The sequence below is a fragment of the Syngnathus acus genome, chromosome 10 (assembly GCF_901709675.1).
Source record: "Syngnathus acus chromosome 10, fSynAcu1.2, whole genome shotgun sequence".
Taxonomy (NCBI): domain Eukaryota; kingdom Metazoa; phylum Chordata; class Actinopteri; order Syngnathiformes; family Syngnathidae; genus Syngnathus; species Syngnathus acus.
Window position 1 is genome coordinate 756,892 of NC_051095.1, and position 15,288 is coordinate 772,179.

Below are 15,288 nucleotides of genomic sequence, written 5' to 3' on the forward strand. Positions count from 1 at the left end.
TTTCTCTCTTTAGGTGATGACTGCCAGCAGCAGCTGGGAAGATTAGCATAGCTTACTTAGCACTGCTCCTTTCCCGGTATGTCCTGATGCTAAGCTAGGCGGTTCAGTCAGTAATCGCAAACGTGTGGGTCAACCCTCCCTCAAATTCCTACGACATTTGACCACCAACTGTGTCCCTAAATGCCAAAGTATTGGAAATAAAGTGGCATATTTTTTACAATAAAGGTGTGTGTGTGTGTGAGGGGGGGGGGTGTTCAAGGGTGGAAAACAAGTGGATAAAAAGAGGTAATCTTATGGGTGGGGTTAAAAAGCTCCAATTAATAAATAAAACGTGCATTTCAAATATGAAACTTCATCTGATTTCACATTGACTGTGGAAAAGACGCCTTTATCACCCCAAAGTAGTACAAAAGCGACATGCCGCACCAGAAAAAAAAAAGTATTACTGTGTAATATGATACATATTCTATGTCATGATGTGATAGCTTTGGAAATCAACAAACAAGATTATTATTCTTTAGCACAGTTGCCTATCCAGTTTGATTTGTAAAACAGCAAAACGATTCTCACTCATCCCGTTATAACGCAAAATTGATCAGGTGTTTTTTTTCTGGTGTGGCAGGAATTTGCTTCCATGAGTGAGCAGTCATTGGTTTCATATTTAACGGGTGCGCCCATCCCAGTATTTACAGTAGCTATGCACTTTTTTTTTTTTTTTTTTTAGTAAATGACATCAAATAATAATTTACTGCAAATTATTTTGCAAACTATAGGCGGCTGACCCAACGATGGTTCGGAGACCCTAGCTTGAGAACCACTGGCCTAAAACATGCTAGGGGCGGGGACGGGGCTTTCCGCGCTGTGGCTAAAGTGCTGAGCAATTGGAGGTCACTTTTGGGGCGCTCTCACAATCCAGTGGACTGAATGCTGGGCTGGGCGGGATTTGCTTCCTTCCCTGTGGGATGGGGAAAGAAAAAAAAGAAAGGCACATTAGGGAGGAAGGGCGGATAAGAGAAGCTGCCGCGTCGGGCGCTCACCGTCCGCCGAGCCGCGGTCTTCCTCCTCCCGACGGGACTCTCGGAGCGACGTCAGCAGTTTGCGGTGCTCCCCTTCCATGTCCTGCAGGCGGAGTAGACGGGCAGCGCAAAAAAAGTTGCTTGATTGACGGGTTGAAACTCCAAAAAGCAATCCGCAAAGTGACCTTGAGCCGGCGCAGCTTGCTGGTCAAATCCTCAATGGTGCGGAAGACCTCCTCGACGTTTTTGATCATGTGACTCTGCCACGACGCCTTCCACTGGCCCGCCGACGGGTCGCTTTCCAGGCCGCCATCTGTCGGGTCGGTGGTGCTCTCGCCCGCGGGCATCGCCAGGTAGAAGACGTTTCCTGTCCGCCATGGAAAACAACCAATGGAGCGCCCCGCTCATCTCACACGGACGGCAACGGCGCAGGGCGTCGGCATTACCGTGCGCGGCGGCTCGGCTCGGCGACAACTGCTCAGACGCCGTTGTGGCATCATCAGCGACAGCCGCTAAGCGACGAGCGCGAGAGACGAGTCAGAAACAAGGAGGGGGGGGGGGCGGGGGGGACACGGCTGGCTTACCTTTTGGTCGGAGCTGAGCGCTGCTGCACGGCGCCGCCTCCCATTGGTCTTGGCTCAGATTGTGCACGCATTGGTTGGGCGAGCTTGGGAAGGCGTGGCTCCACACGTCCGCGTGCGCGCTGAGTACCAGGAGCTGACGCAGCGTTTCAACTGGCGGGAAAGAGAGAATGAGAGGGAAGGGGGGGGGGGGGGGGAAATAAAAAGCATGAAACTTTCAAAGTGTGACTTGAAATGTTTGCTCTTTACCGTCTTGCAGGGCTGCCTGCGCCACGCCCTCGCCGTGCCCGTCATCACAGTGCAACGCTTCGGATTGGTCGCGAGCCGCAGAGATGGCGTCGGCGTCAACGAGCGTCTTCGCGGCGTTTTCTGGTTGAAAGTGGAATGAGAAGTGCGCGGCGCCGCGGCTTAAAAAAAAAAAAAAACATACCTGTGTGGGTGGGGCCTGCAGCTTCCACCAGGGACGCGCCACCAAGACTGGGAGAATTTGAAAAGAAACGTATAGGCCTGACTCCTGATCAACCCGGTCGGAAGCCAATGTAGAAGCGGGACTTACGTCTCGGCCGCTGAGCCGTGATTGGACACGGGTGGGCTGGCGGCAGAAGCGATAGTCTTTTCCAGAAAATCCTTCCAGCTGAAACATAAAAACGATTTTTTTTCTTCAATTGTCAACTATGTTGCTCCAGCCACCATTTATTTTGGCTGTAATTCCACTGTCGGGCACTAGATGGCGGCATACTATTAGGTGTTAAAAACTGGCATTTTGAGGTTTTGCTCAAAATTACAGAAAGCTAAATCCTTTTTAATGCTGCTTTTTATGCCTACACACAGCAGTGATTGCTTTTTTTTTTTTTTTTTGCTTACACCTTTAGCCAAGATTATTATTATAAGTTTGGAAATAGAGGGATCAGTACAAATCACTAATAAACACACAAAAAAAAAAATCACAATTGAAATATACAGTTAGATGACACTCACGTGTTTTTCTCTGACGCCGTCCCCGCCACCAGCTCGTAGATCTGGCTCTCTGCGGTGCTGATGACGTAGAGCGCCTTGTTGTCTGTGCGGGAGGGGAAAGACGGAAGAGTTGACGAGGTGGCGCAACATCCATCCATCCATCCATCCATCCATCGATGGCCCGTCGCCGAGACTCACCTGTGGCGACCGAGCGCACCAGCAGCGAGTCCAAGTTGACCAGCGGGCTGTCTCCTCCGCTGCCGCCGCCGCTGCCACCGCCCAGCCAGCGGGACGGGTGACGCAGCAACAGACGCTCGTCGGGGCCGCGCTGCAGCAGCAGCAGGCAGTCGGACAGCAGCAGCGCGTGGATGTCTGATGGCGGCCCACAAGTACACTGCCATCGATACCAACCTTTTCGATTTCTTCCATTTTGTTTTCTACTGACCTAACTGCTTGTCCTTGCTAACTTTCCAGAGCAGCGGACCCTCGTGGATCATCTTCTTGGTGCTCAGATCCAGACCCTGCCGACGAGACAGGAGGCCAAGCGTTGGTCCGGAACGCTTTCCGGATTGGACCTGGCTTTGCCCGTTTTCCACAGGTAAGTCACCTTGAACTGCGGCGCCACATCCAGTCGGCGCTGGTACTTGCTGAGGTGGTGACGGTGTTGCGTCTCCCTGACCACCTCGTTGACCGCCTGCAGGATCCCGCGGCAGCAGGCCTGAGCCCGGCGGAGGGCGGGAAGGTCGGCGGAGGTCACTAAGCAGGGGAAAAGAAACGCGCGTGAGACGTCGAGCTTCGAGCGCACGTGCTGTGGCGCGCTCACCCTCGCTGTGCTTGATGATGTTGTCCAGAAGAAGCGGGTACTTGGTCAAGCGTTGCATTTCGGCCACCAGCAGGTCTCGGAGCTGCAGCCGGCGACAGTGGCGGCTGGCCTCGCACTCCTGCACCGAGCGGGCGCAGCGTCAGGCAAAGCGCGTCCGGCCTTGGCGGCGTCCGGCCTACCTGGACGATGTGGGCAAAGCGGGGGTCTTTGCGTTGTTTGCTCTTGATCAGCTCCAGTGCCCGAGACTGCTGCATGCACAAGCGCGACGCCTGCTCCTCAAACTCCTCGCCGGCGGCGCCCTCAAACTGGACGTCGGCACAAACGCACACACACGAATCAGCAGATCAAACTTGGGCGTTTCAGTTGGACGTCTGTTTTGGGATCGAGTTTTTTTTTTTTTTTGAAAATACTTCATTTTGATACTGCTTAGGGATGATGGTTGGGTTGAAACTGAAGCCCGTGACCAACAGATTTTTTTTTTTTAAATGTAAGTTGTAATGTTCTAGTTGTGCAGTATGTTGAAATAAAAATCAAAACAATCGGATTTTTGTGGATTGCTCCTATTTTTTTTTTTTAGAGCTAATATTTGCCAATTAAAATACTAAATTGAAACACATTTTTAACTGCTTGTGGATTCTTGCTATCTGTGTTGAGGACTCAAATTCATGTGGATGTTTCCTCACGCTTTTGACAGTAACCACAGTGGGGCCCTCCCATAGTTTCTTTTCCCCTACTTCTGTTTTCCGTCTGAGAACCAGCACCCAGTGAAGCGAGCCATCAAACTTCCCTTTGTGACACGTGCGATGACATTTGCTTTCCCTCACCCTGGCCAACATGACATCGCCAATGTCTTGAACAATCAGCGACTCTCGCCGCTTCCTCATGGCCTCGCAAAGACTAGCTGCGGGTGGACAAGTGGAACAATAAAGGCGTTAAGGCCGGCAGCCCACAGCAGGGGGCGCTGCGCCGCGACGGGGGCATACGCACCGTGCAGCTCGTAGACCTGCGGCAGGTTGGGAAAGATGCATGCCAGCTCGTCCGCATTGAGAACAGACCTCATCTTCTGGAGGAAGACCTGGTCCAGGACTCGGAGCGTGCGTAGGTGCGACGCCTCGGTTGTGAAGAGCTCTGCCGAGAAAAAATGCAATTCATTGTTGAGCCTTCCGAGAAAATCTTTGTCATTTAGATGAAATGAGTCCTTTGTTGCCATCTAGTGGCGTTTGTAGGCAATTGCTAAGACTGTTCACATTTGTTTTTTTCCCCTTCCGCACCATAAATGACGGCCTGGCGCTCCACCTCCCTCGGGCTGAGTGTGTCCAAGAGCTGACGCGGCACCGTCTCCTGCCAGTTCTGACCCTCGCAGGCCTCTTCCTCGCCACCACCGCCGGCGTCCAGCAGCAGCAGGCTCAGCGGCGACTCCGTGCCCCTGCGAGTGCGACAACTCGCTCGCGTCACACCGCTTATGGACTCACGAGTGGCGGCGGCAAGTTTCACCTGCGGATGGAGCGAGGCGTGTAGGGCGGCGTGGCGTTTTCCAGAGACCTTAAGGTGAAAAGAAACACAAATGAAGCACGGCGGATGCGCGCGGCGTCGGGTGAAACGCCGCCCCACCTGGCCGAGCTGCCGGACGCCGAGGACGTGCTATGCTGCAGTCGGAAAGCCGTCCCTTCCCTGTCCTCCGCCGCCGGGTCCTCCATGTCCACGTCGCTGCGCGAGCGGGGTACGGAGTCGCCGCAGGAGGCCCCGCCCCGCCGCCGCCCTTCTCCCTGAGCTTTTAAAGACTCGCTGCGCGCCAGCCGTTTGGAGCCGCTGGGGCTGCGAGCACAGCACAGTGACATCATCCGCTCGCCACGGCGCGTCTGGCGACCCGACGTCTCACCTGTCCTCGTCGACGCCGGAGGACGGCGAGGATGGGTCGCCGCCGCCGTCTTCGGTGTGATTCTCAAAGTGCTGAATGATGTTCTTGACGCTTCCTGGGCGCACTGTGCACACGCGTAGCAAAAACGCAAAGACGCACACAGCTGCAGTTGCTTGTCAAGTGGGGGGGTTAATCAAAGGAGAATGACTGAAAGCGGACCGAAACTACAAACATGGAGGTGAAGAGCGAGAGACAGGAAGGAAGGAAGGAAGGAAGGAAGGAAGGAAGGAAGGAAGGAAGGAAGGAAGGAAGGAAGGAAGGAAGGAAGGAAGGAAGGAAGGAAGGAAGGAAGGAAGGAAGGAAGGCACGGCAAGCAGCTTTTTCTCACATTGTTTTTCTAATCGAAAGAGGGAAATTGAAATCAAAGCGTTTTGATTCTGGGGCAGACACCATGTGAGGCAGCGAGGGGAAAAATACCTTCGGTGGGGGACAACGGGACATGGAATGCTATGACAGCAAAAAAAAAAAAAAAAAAAAAAGAAGCCAACAGAAAGCACACCATGAGAAAATCAAATGAGATCAAATCAAGAGTAGCTAGTCGATTAAAATAAAAAAAACTGCCTACTGGACTGAGAGGTGCTCCGAGGTTTGCCGATGTACTTGAGGAGGGGATTCCTCTTTTTGTCCTCGCCATCTTTCTCCTTCTTGGCGCTGCCGGGCTGTGGAGACCACCCGGGCCATGAGGCCGAGGTAGTGAAGGCGGCGCACGAGCCGCCACCGGCGCTGGTTACCTTTTTGGCCTTGAGGAAGGCCATCCACTTTTCCTTCTCGCTGCTCAAACCCAGGAAGGCCTTGGAGTCTCGCAACTTGATGCCGGCGTGGCGGAGGTAAAGCAGCACGGCCGACGCCAGCGGGGAGCTGAGCAAAGACGGCCCACGTGAAGAGCGTGGGACGGAAGGACGGCTTGGGAACTTACCTTCTGTCTTCCTCGTGCTTGCACCTGCGGCAGCAACGAAAAAGTATCAGGATGGGAGGGAGGAAAAAAAATGATCACGCAAAGGTCAGGCTTCACTTACAGGATCTCCCAGAGGGCGGTGACCTGCTTGTCCACCACCTGACGCTCCTTCATCGGGTCTCCGTCCAGTAGCAGCAGGTCAGCTTCGCCGAAGAGCGCGCCTAGGCCCATCATTTGCTTGTTCCTGAACAGAAGCACACGTCAGGCGTGCGGGACGAGCACCTGACGGAAAGGCCTTACGACAGGTCCTTTACCTGTAGTCCAAAAGTTGGTCCTGGATGTGGGGCAGCACCTGCTGCTGCAGCTCCGAAAGAGGCCCGCGGATGTCCTCCTGAGCGTGAAAGCGGCTCTCTGTCGGGACAAGAGACACAAAGTGGGGAGGGTGCCGCCACCGCAAGAGGACCGCCTCTCGGTACCGTTCGGATTCTTACCGATGTCTGTCAGGTAGTCGACTGGCACTTTGAGCTTCAAGGGCTGAAACACACCATTCAATGCAGAGTTGAGACAAAAGCGAAATATTGTAGAATGTAGAATCAATTGTTTAAGTATAATAATTCAATTATAAATATAATTATTTCATAATTATCAAAAGACCGTATTTGATATATTTCACAAGTCATTATTTAATTTAATTCATTTAATATAATTATATTTTGGATATTTTTTATTCATTGGATTTTTTTTTTTCCCTCTGTCAAATATAGGAATTTATTCAACTGGAAGTCAAGCCCAAAATATTTTTTGGGGGTTTGGTCGCATGCGCCCGCAACTTGGATGTCAATTTTGTCTTTAAAAATTGCGCTTACGTGGCTTGGAGGGACAAGAACAATGTTAACTTGTATTATTTTCAAATACCAGAAGGGTGGGATGGGGGGGGGGCGGTACGTACGGCGTCCGGATCGAGGAAATGGGCGCAGATCTGCGGAGCCAGGGAGCGGGCGTCTTTGGGTGCGGCGCTCAGGTACGCCTCCACCGACAGGTAGAAAAGCTGCCGGGCGCGCACACACCACCATATCAGGAGAGCTCAAAGGGCGAAATGGCCAATCGCTTTGCGGCCGGCGGGCGGGCGGGCAGCTGACCAACGGGTTGGGGTCCAGCAGCTGCGTGAAGACGTATCTCAGGAAGACGGTCATGTGGGCGGGCCGCAACTTCAGCAGCTCCACGTCCTGGAAGGGCCCGTCCATCTGTGTGTGCGTGCGTAGAGGTTGTGCTGACACATTGGACACACTTGTCTTGTTTTGAGCAAAGCCTCACCTCATTGAACGCGTATCCGTCCTCATCCTCTTCCTCGGGGCCGATGATCTGGGTCCTCCCGCTCTGACAACACACACACACACTTTGCAGCTCAAACATGCGCACACCAAAGTGTGTAAGGGTCAGGAGGCGGCAAGCGTCGTCACGATGGTGATGATGATGGTGGAGGCGAGGAAGGCATGCGGAGGTCACAAAGCATTTATTTGCAAGGGGGCCGCTACATCGAGGAGAAACATATTTTGATATTTATATTTTGATACTATTTGTTTTATATTTCATATTATTTATTATATTTATTTCTATATCATTTTTCGAATGTGAATTAGATTCCCCCCCTAAAAAGTCCTCTTCCCATGTTATTATTTGCTATGTTTTGTTGAAGTGGCCATTCAAATCGGGTTTGGCATTTTGGGAAATCTTGCCACGTTGATCTTTGTATAATAAATCTGATATTGTTGACTGTAATATAGATGAACGTATTGCTCGTGTTTGTTAAAAAAAAATACACGGGAAGATGACCTGGAAAAAAATTGTTGCGTAATACATCGTCATTCGTCCATATTGTAGGGGGGCAAAAAAAAAAACATTATTCTAAAAATAAAAATGATTGTTAAAATTTCAAAATGGTTTGGCCCATTCATTTTGTATTTTACGGTAATATCGAAGTCATGGTGAGAGAAAGGCGACGAAGCCTCTCGTCTGTCACGTGACCGCAAAGAGGAAGTGCTCACCCAATCAGAGAGGGGGTATGTGTCGGAGCGCTGCCGTTGCTGTGGAAGGCCCCACGGGGAAGATGAGGGGGATGAATGGGGACTCTCAAAAGCCTGGGAGGGGAGGGGAGGGGGGCAACATCACAACCATGCCGGGATGTCGGACGGCATTGGGCTTACCTCCGTGTCGCCCTCGCTCGAGTCTGCCAGCAAGCGCCCTGCTGGGGGGGGGGGGGAGAACAACAAAGATGAGGACGAGGCGTTTGAGTTCCTACTTTGGTGTCTTTACTTCACACAAACCTTGGACCCCAGCGACAGCCTGAGTGACGCTTTCCGTCCGCATGGGCGACTGGAGGCGCGCAAAAACATTTGTTGGGAGGAGCGCAGCGAGCACATGACAAAGTTGGCGGCGGCGGCGGCGGGCATCCTCACCGCGTCCTGCTGAAGCTTGACGCGGACTTGATGAGCTCGCCTCTTGGCGCTTTCGATTCGCTCTTCCAGAGACGGGGACGGGTTCCGCCAGCGCTCGTCCATTAAGGCCTGCAACGCGGACAGTGGCCATTGACGCTGTGTGATGTCATTGCAGTGCGTGCGTGCGTGCGCTACCTGCAGCTCCATTTCTTCCTGCTGCAGCATCTTCCTGAGTATCTGAGAGGCGTGCTTCTGCACCTCCGGGTCCTGAAACAAAAGAGGGCCGTCACTATCGAATGCTTTTAAAATGGATTACTCCATCGATAATTTCATCGATTCATCGGATATGATTTGATTTGCATCATAACCAATATGATGACTGTTTACTATTTTTTTTCCCGAATCATTTAGTGATGGAAAAAAGCAATTAAACAACAGTTAAGCAATATCAAACAAGAAAGATTGATGGTCACTATTTTCTAAATGAAAAGCAAATGACAGATGAAGTTTAATGCTAAAATCCAAATCTTTTCTAACAATGACTGACCTGGAGTGGTTTGGGTCGAGTGATTCTTTGGGAGGGGGTGCTGCTCAGTGAAGGCGGACTGGGTGGGGTCTCCCCACCGCTGAGGTCAGCGGGGATTGAGGACGGCGAGGGCGGCGGTCCTTGTAGCGTGAGCGCCACATATGTTCCAGCTGGGCCAGCACATACGTAAAACACGTCAAGACTCGCGGAAAAGCTTTTTGGTGTTTTGACGGAATTCGCCGCACTGACATTTGATGAGCTTGACCACCTCCTGATGAGACATGGAGGACACCAGCGAGCCGTTAACCTGGAGGGGGGGAGAGAGTGAGCGCGTGAGAGAGAGCGAGCGAGAGAGAGGACATAAGCAGTGAGGAAGCTCTGCATGGACCGCGAGCAAGGAGGGAGCGCCCACCTTGATGATTCGGTCTCCTTCCTGCACGCCGGCCTTGACGGCTGCTCCGCCTGACGGGAGCAAGGAGAGGAGGAGGACGATCAGAGAACCGCTGACACGGCAACAAGTCTCGGCGCGACTCTGACTTGAAATATAACCGTGACTCAAGTAATATTCCACAAGGCGACTTGAACTTCCAAAGTTCTTTTCCGTGAAGATCCTTTGGCTCGACATGCTTTGGGGTACTTTCCGTGACGCACCTGCTCGCACATTCTGGACCAGCTTGACCCGCTCTCCGCACACGGTGAAGCCGAAACCCAGCTGGTCCTTCTGCACCACCACGCATCTCTGGACCAGGCCGGCTCCTGACGCAGGGACACGAAGACGTCGAGCGGAGCAGGCAGCGGGGACCCTGATTAAATAACGGCACTCACCGGCGCTGTCGTTGGGGGCGTCCACCAGCGGGTCCTTCTGCTGAGCGGCGGACCACTTGCGTTCCGAATCCCCGACGGTCAGACTGCTGAGCCTGTGTTAGTAAAGAGACGCCTTGAGATGCTGAGGGATGCTGGTTGAGGAACGACCAAGAGCAGGGGACAGGAGAGGACGGACGGGAAGGCGCCACAGGCTGACGACTCACCAAGCGGCGAATGGGCTGAAAGCGTGAGGAGGCGGCAAGCCGATCAAAGGGAAAGAGAGAAGATGGGGGTTTTTTTAACTCATTTGTTTTGGTGCATGGAGGTTGGGGACCTCTGCTGCACATAGTTCAGACCAGCGGCAAGCTAAAAGCTGTCAGCATGGATACATCAGCGACCTTACCTGTCAAGGGTGGAGGTGGGCTGCCGGAGACTCATGTCTTCAGTGAACCGCTTGTGTGGCCGTCATTGCCGTGGCCATGTTCCACTTGCTGCTGATGCGGCTTCACAACACTGACACACACCGGCTGCTCATTTTCCGTCCAGCATTCATAATCGCTCAAATTCACATCTGCCTGTGTCCACGTCTGTCATGACGCAGCGTGCAGAACTTTCCTTAAAGTAGCCAAGAAATGGCTTGCTGAAGTTTAGCTTGAGCTGAGCACTTTTAATTGATCTGGAAACGATTTCACTTCAAACAAATAACGCATCTTTTGTCCAGCTATTTACACCAGTGACGTAGGAGTGACAATCAAAACAATGAAATGCTTTTCCATTGGCTGGCACATGGTACATACAGACTTTGCTCAAAAAAGGTCGGGAAACACAACCGACGTGGACGTCTACTGCCGTTGGCTGGCTGCCTGGCTGGTCAAACAACATTAGCCGTTGCCACTGTGTACAACTCAAATATAACCCATTTAAGGCACAATTTCTTCAAGATTAAATCGAAGTATTTGCGTCTCGATCGGTGTCAAGCTAGCGTCAAGCTGCGGCATCGTCGGAAAGCTGCGGACCACCCAAAGCGCCTCATATTCGGGTTTCGGGGAGCTAACAAGGCGCTCGTGGTTGCCAAAAACAAGGTCTGCATGGAAAATGGGAACGTGTTTCCGATTTTAAGTGGAGAACTGCCACATTTGATGAACAACAAGAGCACATCAAATGCTGCTGCAAATGCACACAGGTCAAAGGTGCATCGATGTTAGCCGGCTAGCCGCCATCCGAGCCGGTCAAAAACAACAACGCGTGTTGTATCAACAACACACGCGCTACACCGTATGCTAGCCCCAGGGGTGGGAGGGAAAAAGGCCCCCTAAAAACTCCAACGGTGCCCGAATGAACGTGTTGTTTTGTTGCTGGGCTCTCCGGGACATCTGCGGCTATGTACTTCCGCTTCCTGCTCGTGAGCGGCTCGGATGCGCGAGCGCCCCCTGCGGGCACGGCGACGTTCCTGCGCAAGGTGGAACGAGTTTATACTCGTGAAAAGATTGCGAAAAACAATGTCAAGATCATCCGCAAAACTATTTTACGTTGCAGCAAGTCTTATTTGATGAGTTATTGTAGAAAAAAAACACTACGCCCGTTTTTACCAAACATGGTGTGGCGGAGCGTCAGGGCAGGATGCGGCTGAGGAGGCGGGGCGGAATTTTGGGGGCGTGCACGCCAGGGCGCCGAGACAAACTGAGGCAGGCAGGCAGGCTGGCAGGCATTCAATCCGTGGACATCAACTAAGATCAAAGGTAAACTGCTCACGGACTTCTTTTCTCCTTCTGTTGCTTTTGTGTCTTTCCGTCAAGCGCACATGCTCGATTTTGCCTAGTCTCGCCATTTCCTGTCATCCATCAGCCGCTTGCAGCAACTTCCCCGCTCGCTCAGGAAGGGCGTGCTTGTGTGTGACTGTGCGTGTGTGTGTGGGGGGGCTTTTTCCAGTGAGGTGCAAACTCAAGTAGACGAGCTTGATTTGAAAGTAGATTTTAAAGAACAGAAGTTAAAAAAGAGGTATGATACTAAAATCATTGCCATCATTTGATATGGTCTGTGAAGTAAAAACTATCCAGACAAGTGATGACAGTCAAAAGTAAGGAGCGTTCAAGAGTCAAATGTGGGTGATTCCCTCTCAGGTAGGAACACGACAACTTTAACAGTTGGTGAACTGATCATTTCAATCACGTGCGTTAGACGAGGTCAACATGCATAAGGGGCCCTTGGGGACCTCTCTCTGTGAAGTGTGCTGCTCGTTGTGTTGTGCGGGACTTGGCCATCTGGGGGCAGTATAAGGCTGACTGTGCCAGAGGGCAGAAATATTACTTGTGGGCTTGCGGTGCGGGTATTGTTTATCTCCTGGTGTTGCTGCGCTCTTTGTGTTCAGAACAAAATGCATTGACTTGTCTCAAACCTTCTGTTGACTACATCCAATCAAGCTCCGCCCCTGCGACATCCCATCATGCCCTTGGTTGTGTGGTCGCGGCTGCTGGGCGTGCGCGTGGCCGCCCTGCTGTTCACCTGCGTGGCGTTCAGCGTGGCGGCGCACGGCGCCCAGCTGCCGCATGGCGGCATGGCCTCCTGGTGCATCTTCTGCTGGGCCTTCAGCTTCGCAGCCACCGCTCTCATCCTGCTAGTGGAGCTGCTGGGCCTGCAGGCGCGCATACCCGTGTCCTGGTCCAACTTTCCCGTGACGGCGGCGTGCTACGCCGCCCTCCTCTGCCTCTCGGCCTCCGTCATCTTCCCGCTCTACTTCCTGAGGGATGGCGGCTACTACTCCCAGGGGCGTGACCACCGCGTGGCCTCCACCGTCTTCTCCTGCCTGGCGACGCTGGCCTACATCCTGGAGGTGAGCCTGACGCGAGCGCGGCCCGGCGAGGTGGTGGGCTACATGGCCACGGCGCCGGGTTTGCTGAAGGTGTGCCAGACCTTCGTGGCCTGCATCATCTTCATCCTGGTCAGCGATCCGGTGGCGTACGATGGCCACGCGGCGCTCCAGTGGTGCATGGCCGTCTACTGCATCTGCTTCATCCTCTCCATGGCCGTGGTGGTCATGTGCGTGGGCGAGTGCACCGGCTGGCTGCCCGTGCCCTTCCCCCGCTTCCTGACGGCGTTCGGGCTCCTGGCGGCCGTCATGTACCTGACGGCCACCATCATCTGGCCCATCTTCCAGTTTGACAAGCGCTACGGCAGAGGCGGCGCCCAGTCACGTCTGATCACTGTGGCGGTCCTCACCGGCCTCAACTTCCTGCTGTACCTCGCCGACATGGCGCACACTGCCAGACTCGTCTTTGTCACCGGCTGACGCACTGTGTTCTTTTTTTTTTTTTTTTTTTAACACTGGTCAACACATTTCTATTACATTTTTAAGAGGCAAGTAGGCTTTTCTAGATTACCTGTATAATTTTAAAAATGACCAAGATCTGATTGCAGCCACCAATACTCGGGCAAACAAAATGTGACATGGAGTAAGTCCTCCTCAACTGTGGTTGGCGCTATTCTATGGCCGTTTTCACACATCGATGGCATTTTTTGTCATGGTGTAAAATTAAAATTTTCATTTCAAAAGATATTGGTACTTAGTATGGGTCCGAAATGTTTCTGGAATTTTCAAAATGAAAAATATATTTAGAGACATATGAGGCCATCTTAGATTCAAATTTGCTCTCAACCTTTTTTTTCCAAGGTCCTTTTATTCTACTAAATTGCAATTGTTTGCATTTGATGAATCGTTCAGCTGTCGTTATGACGACACTACGAAAAAGTTACGTCGGACGTGCAGCTAACCTGGAAAGGACGCGTTCACTGTTCTCGCGTTTGAGCTTCCTCTTGAAAACGTTTTGGAGTACGTAAACCCGAATTGTGTCTACAAGAATGGCCGATGTGAAAATGAACAAAATGAAACGGTCTGCTCTTTTATTCAAGTCAAACTGCGTGTGAAGTGAGAGCGTGCGTCGTATGAATATCATAACGTGAAGCCATCCGTTTCATTCGGATACTTTTTCCACACATGTGGCTGAATAAGGCAAGCAAACAAATGGAGATATTTTGAGCCTAGCGCAAGATGACGGACTCATCGCGTACCGTGACGGAAGCGCTCGACTCCATCGGCCCGACGCTCCGGACGACAAGCGGAAATAATATTACGTCAGCAAATACAAACTGCGTGTACAACATCAGGAAGTCGTCAGTGTAAAAAAAAATAATAATAATTGCGCTTTTCAAGTATGTCCAACACTGCCGGAGCCATCGACGGCCTCTTGTCGGCGCTGAGCGTGGCGGGCCCGAACAAAAAAAAAAAGGATCGTTTTTACCGTGATTGGCCGCCGCTCACTCGTCCCTCCCCGCCTCCACCATCCGGTAGCGCTGTCGGCACGACGACGGTAGCGTGAGAGGCCAGGAGAAGACCACGGGCACGTTGGTCTGGACGTTGCGCTCCAGGAAGTTGAAGACGGGGTTCCACCACGTGCGCGACAGCAAGTTGTTGGGCGCCCGACGGAGAGCCTGCCGCCGGTTGCGCAATCGGATCGTTTTTGGAAACTTGAGGCCAATTGTGACGAGCGCGTTTGCACTTACGTGCGTGTTAGCCATGGTGTGGTACCACCAGAAGAGCCTAGTGGTGATAAAGTATCCCACCAGGACATCGATGCTGTAGTGTTCGTGGCCCACCAGGATGCACAGCACACCCGAGGCGCTGAGCACCCAGCAGATCCACTGGTACCAGCACATCCAGCGAGGAGAATCTGCGGGCAAGGGGCTCAGGTTAGACGGCGCCACGCCGAAGGTGCCGACCGACGCCATTCTGTTTTGCTGACTCACATTCTTTGATGAAGAGGTAGGAGAGGGTCAACACAACCGTGTGGCCGCTGTACAGGAAGTCGCCGCACATCATGTGGGAGCCGGTCAGCGATAAGCCTGCGCGTGCAAAAAAGAAGCTCTCGTTTTTTGGAACTTTTACTCATGTAAAGATTGGAATCGGTCCTTCGACTCAAGTCAAACTAAATAATTGTAATACGTGCATAATAATAAAAACAACAACAACACTAAATCATAATAAAAAAATGAAACATAAAAATATATCCAAATAAATTACAAATAAAATACTAATGTGTCAGAACTTAAGCTGTGTTGCCTTCTGTTTGTCAATCAAATGACCTAAATGTCTGTGACGGGTGCCACAAGGATCCATTTTGGGACCACTCATTTGTCTTGCTATCAAAAACAGTTGAATTAACGTGTACACGAATGATGCCGAGTGCATGTGCGTGTATTTGTCTTGGACCTCCTCCAGAGATGAGCCGCACAATCCTCCAGATCTTTCCTGTCGAGTCATCGTAAAGCTGCAGGATTTC

The 15,288-nt window shown here is 52.1% G+C and overlaps 3 protein-coding genes across 14 annotated transcripts in view; 1 reads left to right on the forward strand and 2 right to left on the reverse strand.

Annotated features, from left to right (window-relative positions):
• Nucleotides 1–15,288, reverse strand: part of arhgef11 (Rho guanine nucleotide exchange factor (GEF) 11) — a 27,000-nt gene continuing 11,712 nt past the window's right edge. Inside the window, exons 1-42 of one of the 11 annotated variants that reach the window (XM_037260686.1) lie at nt 10,359–11,380; nt 10,180–10,194; nt 9,977–10,068; nt 9,803–9,907; nt 9,564–9,613; nt 9,401–9,458; nt 9,173–9,321; nt 8,821–8,892; nt 8,647–8,754; nt 8,515–8,563; nt 8,395–8,432; nt 8,236–8,328; nt 7,505–7,567; nt 7,330–7,434; nt 7,140–7,238; nt 6,682–6,724; nt 6,505–6,601; nt 6,312–6,434; nt 6,212–6,235; nt 6,027–6,153; nt 5,861–5,954; nt 5,713–5,742; nt 5,257–5,359; nt 4,989–5,192; nt 4,872–4,919; nt 4,649–4,803; nt 4,365–4,505; nt 4,202–4,278; nt 3,557–3,682; nt 3,378–3,495; nt 3,162–3,310; nt 3,000–3,075; nt 2,753–2,926; nt 2,576–2,657; nt 2,154–2,231; nt 2,028–2,074; nt 1,847–1,966; nt 1,601–1,750; nt 1,463–1,528; nt 1,202–1,383; nt 1,038–1,119; nt 1–955 (exon numbers count right to left, since the gene is read on the reverse strand). In XM_037260686.1, the coding sequence (XP_037116581.1) occupies nt 906–955; nt 1,038–1,119; nt 1,202–1,383; nt 1,463–1,528; nt 1,601–1,750; nt 1,847–1,966; nt 2,028–2,074; nt 2,154–2,231; nt 2,576–2,657; nt 2,753–2,926; nt 3,000–3,075; nt 3,162–3,310; nt 3,378–3,495; nt 3,557–3,682; nt 4,202–4,278; nt 4,365–4,505; nt 4,649–4,803; nt 4,872–4,919; nt 4,989–5,192; nt 5,257–5,359; nt 5,713–5,742; nt 5,861–5,954; nt 6,027–6,153; nt 6,212–6,235; nt 6,312–6,434; nt 6,505–6,601; nt 6,682–6,724; nt 7,140–7,238; nt 7,330–7,434; nt 7,505–7,567; nt 8,236–8,328; nt 8,395–8,432; nt 8,515–8,563; nt 8,647–8,754; nt 8,821–8,892; nt 9,173–9,321; nt 9,401–9,458; nt 9,564–9,613; nt 9,803–9,907; nt 9,977–10,068; nt 10,180–10,194; nt 10,359–10,393 (3,897 nt within the window). In that variant the 5' untranslated portion in view covers nt 10,394–11,380 and the 3' untranslated portion in view covers nt 1–905. Of the gene's footprint in view, nt 956–1,037; nt 1,120–1,201; nt 1,384–1,462; nt 1,529–1,600; nt 1,751–1,846; nt 1,967–2,027; nt 2,075–2,153; nt 2,232–2,575; nt 2,658–2,752; nt 2,927–2,999; nt 3,076–3,161; nt 3,311–3,377; nt 3,496–3,556; nt 3,683–4,201; nt 4,279–4,364; nt 4,506–4,648; nt 4,804–4,871; nt 4,920–4,988; nt 5,193–5,256; nt 5,360–5,712; nt 5,743–5,860; nt 5,955–6,026; nt 6,154–6,211; nt 6,236–6,311; nt 6,435–6,504; nt 6,602–6,681; nt 6,725–7,139; nt 7,239–7,329; nt 7,435–7,504; nt 7,587–8,235; nt 8,329–8,394; nt 8,436–8,514; nt 8,564–8,646; nt 8,755–8,820; nt 8,893–9,172; nt 9,322–9,400; nt 9,459–9,563; nt 9,614–9,802; nt 9,908–9,976; nt 10,069–10,179; nt 10,195–10,358; nt 11,382–15,288 lie in introns of those variants that run through there. The other 10 variants (XM_037260685.1, XM_037260689.1, XM_037260688.1 and 7 more) reach the window with 10 other exon arrangements.
• Nucleotides 11,583–13,866, forward strand: LOC119128413 (myeloid-associated differentiation marker homolog). Of its 2 annotated transcripts, none has more exons than XM_037260800.1 (2): nt 11,583–11,694; nt 12,376–13,866. In XM_037260800.1, the coding sequence occupies exon 2, from the start codon at nt 12,399–12,401 to the stop codon at nt 13,239–13,241; it is 843 nt and encodes a 280-aa protein (XP_037116695.1). In that variant the 5' UTR covers nt 11,583–11,694; nt 12,376–12,398; the 3' UTR covers nt 13,242–13,866. The 2 variants fall into 2 exon arrangements, with proteins under 2 accessions (XP_037116695.1, XP_037116696.1); XM_037260801.1 differs by having other exon boundaries at nt 11,594–11,694; nt 12,371–13,866.
• The window catches only part of LOC119128400 (phosphatidylcholine:ceramide cholinephosphotransferase 2-like), a 3,519-nt gene continuing 2,061 nt past the window's right edge, over nt 13,831–15,288 (reverse strand). The window contains exons 4-7 of the mRNA XM_037260775.1: nt 15,219–15,276; nt 14,756–14,851; nt 14,513–14,679; nt 13,831–14,440 (exon numbers count right to left, since the gene is read on the reverse strand). Coding sequence (XP_037116670.1) covers nt 14,267–14,440; nt 14,513–14,679; nt 14,756–14,851; nt 15,219–15,276 — 495 coding nt within the window. The 3' untranslated portion in view covers nt 13,831–14,266. The remainder of the gene's footprint in view (nt 14,441–14,512; nt 14,680–14,755; nt 14,852–15,218; nt 15,277–15,288) is intronic.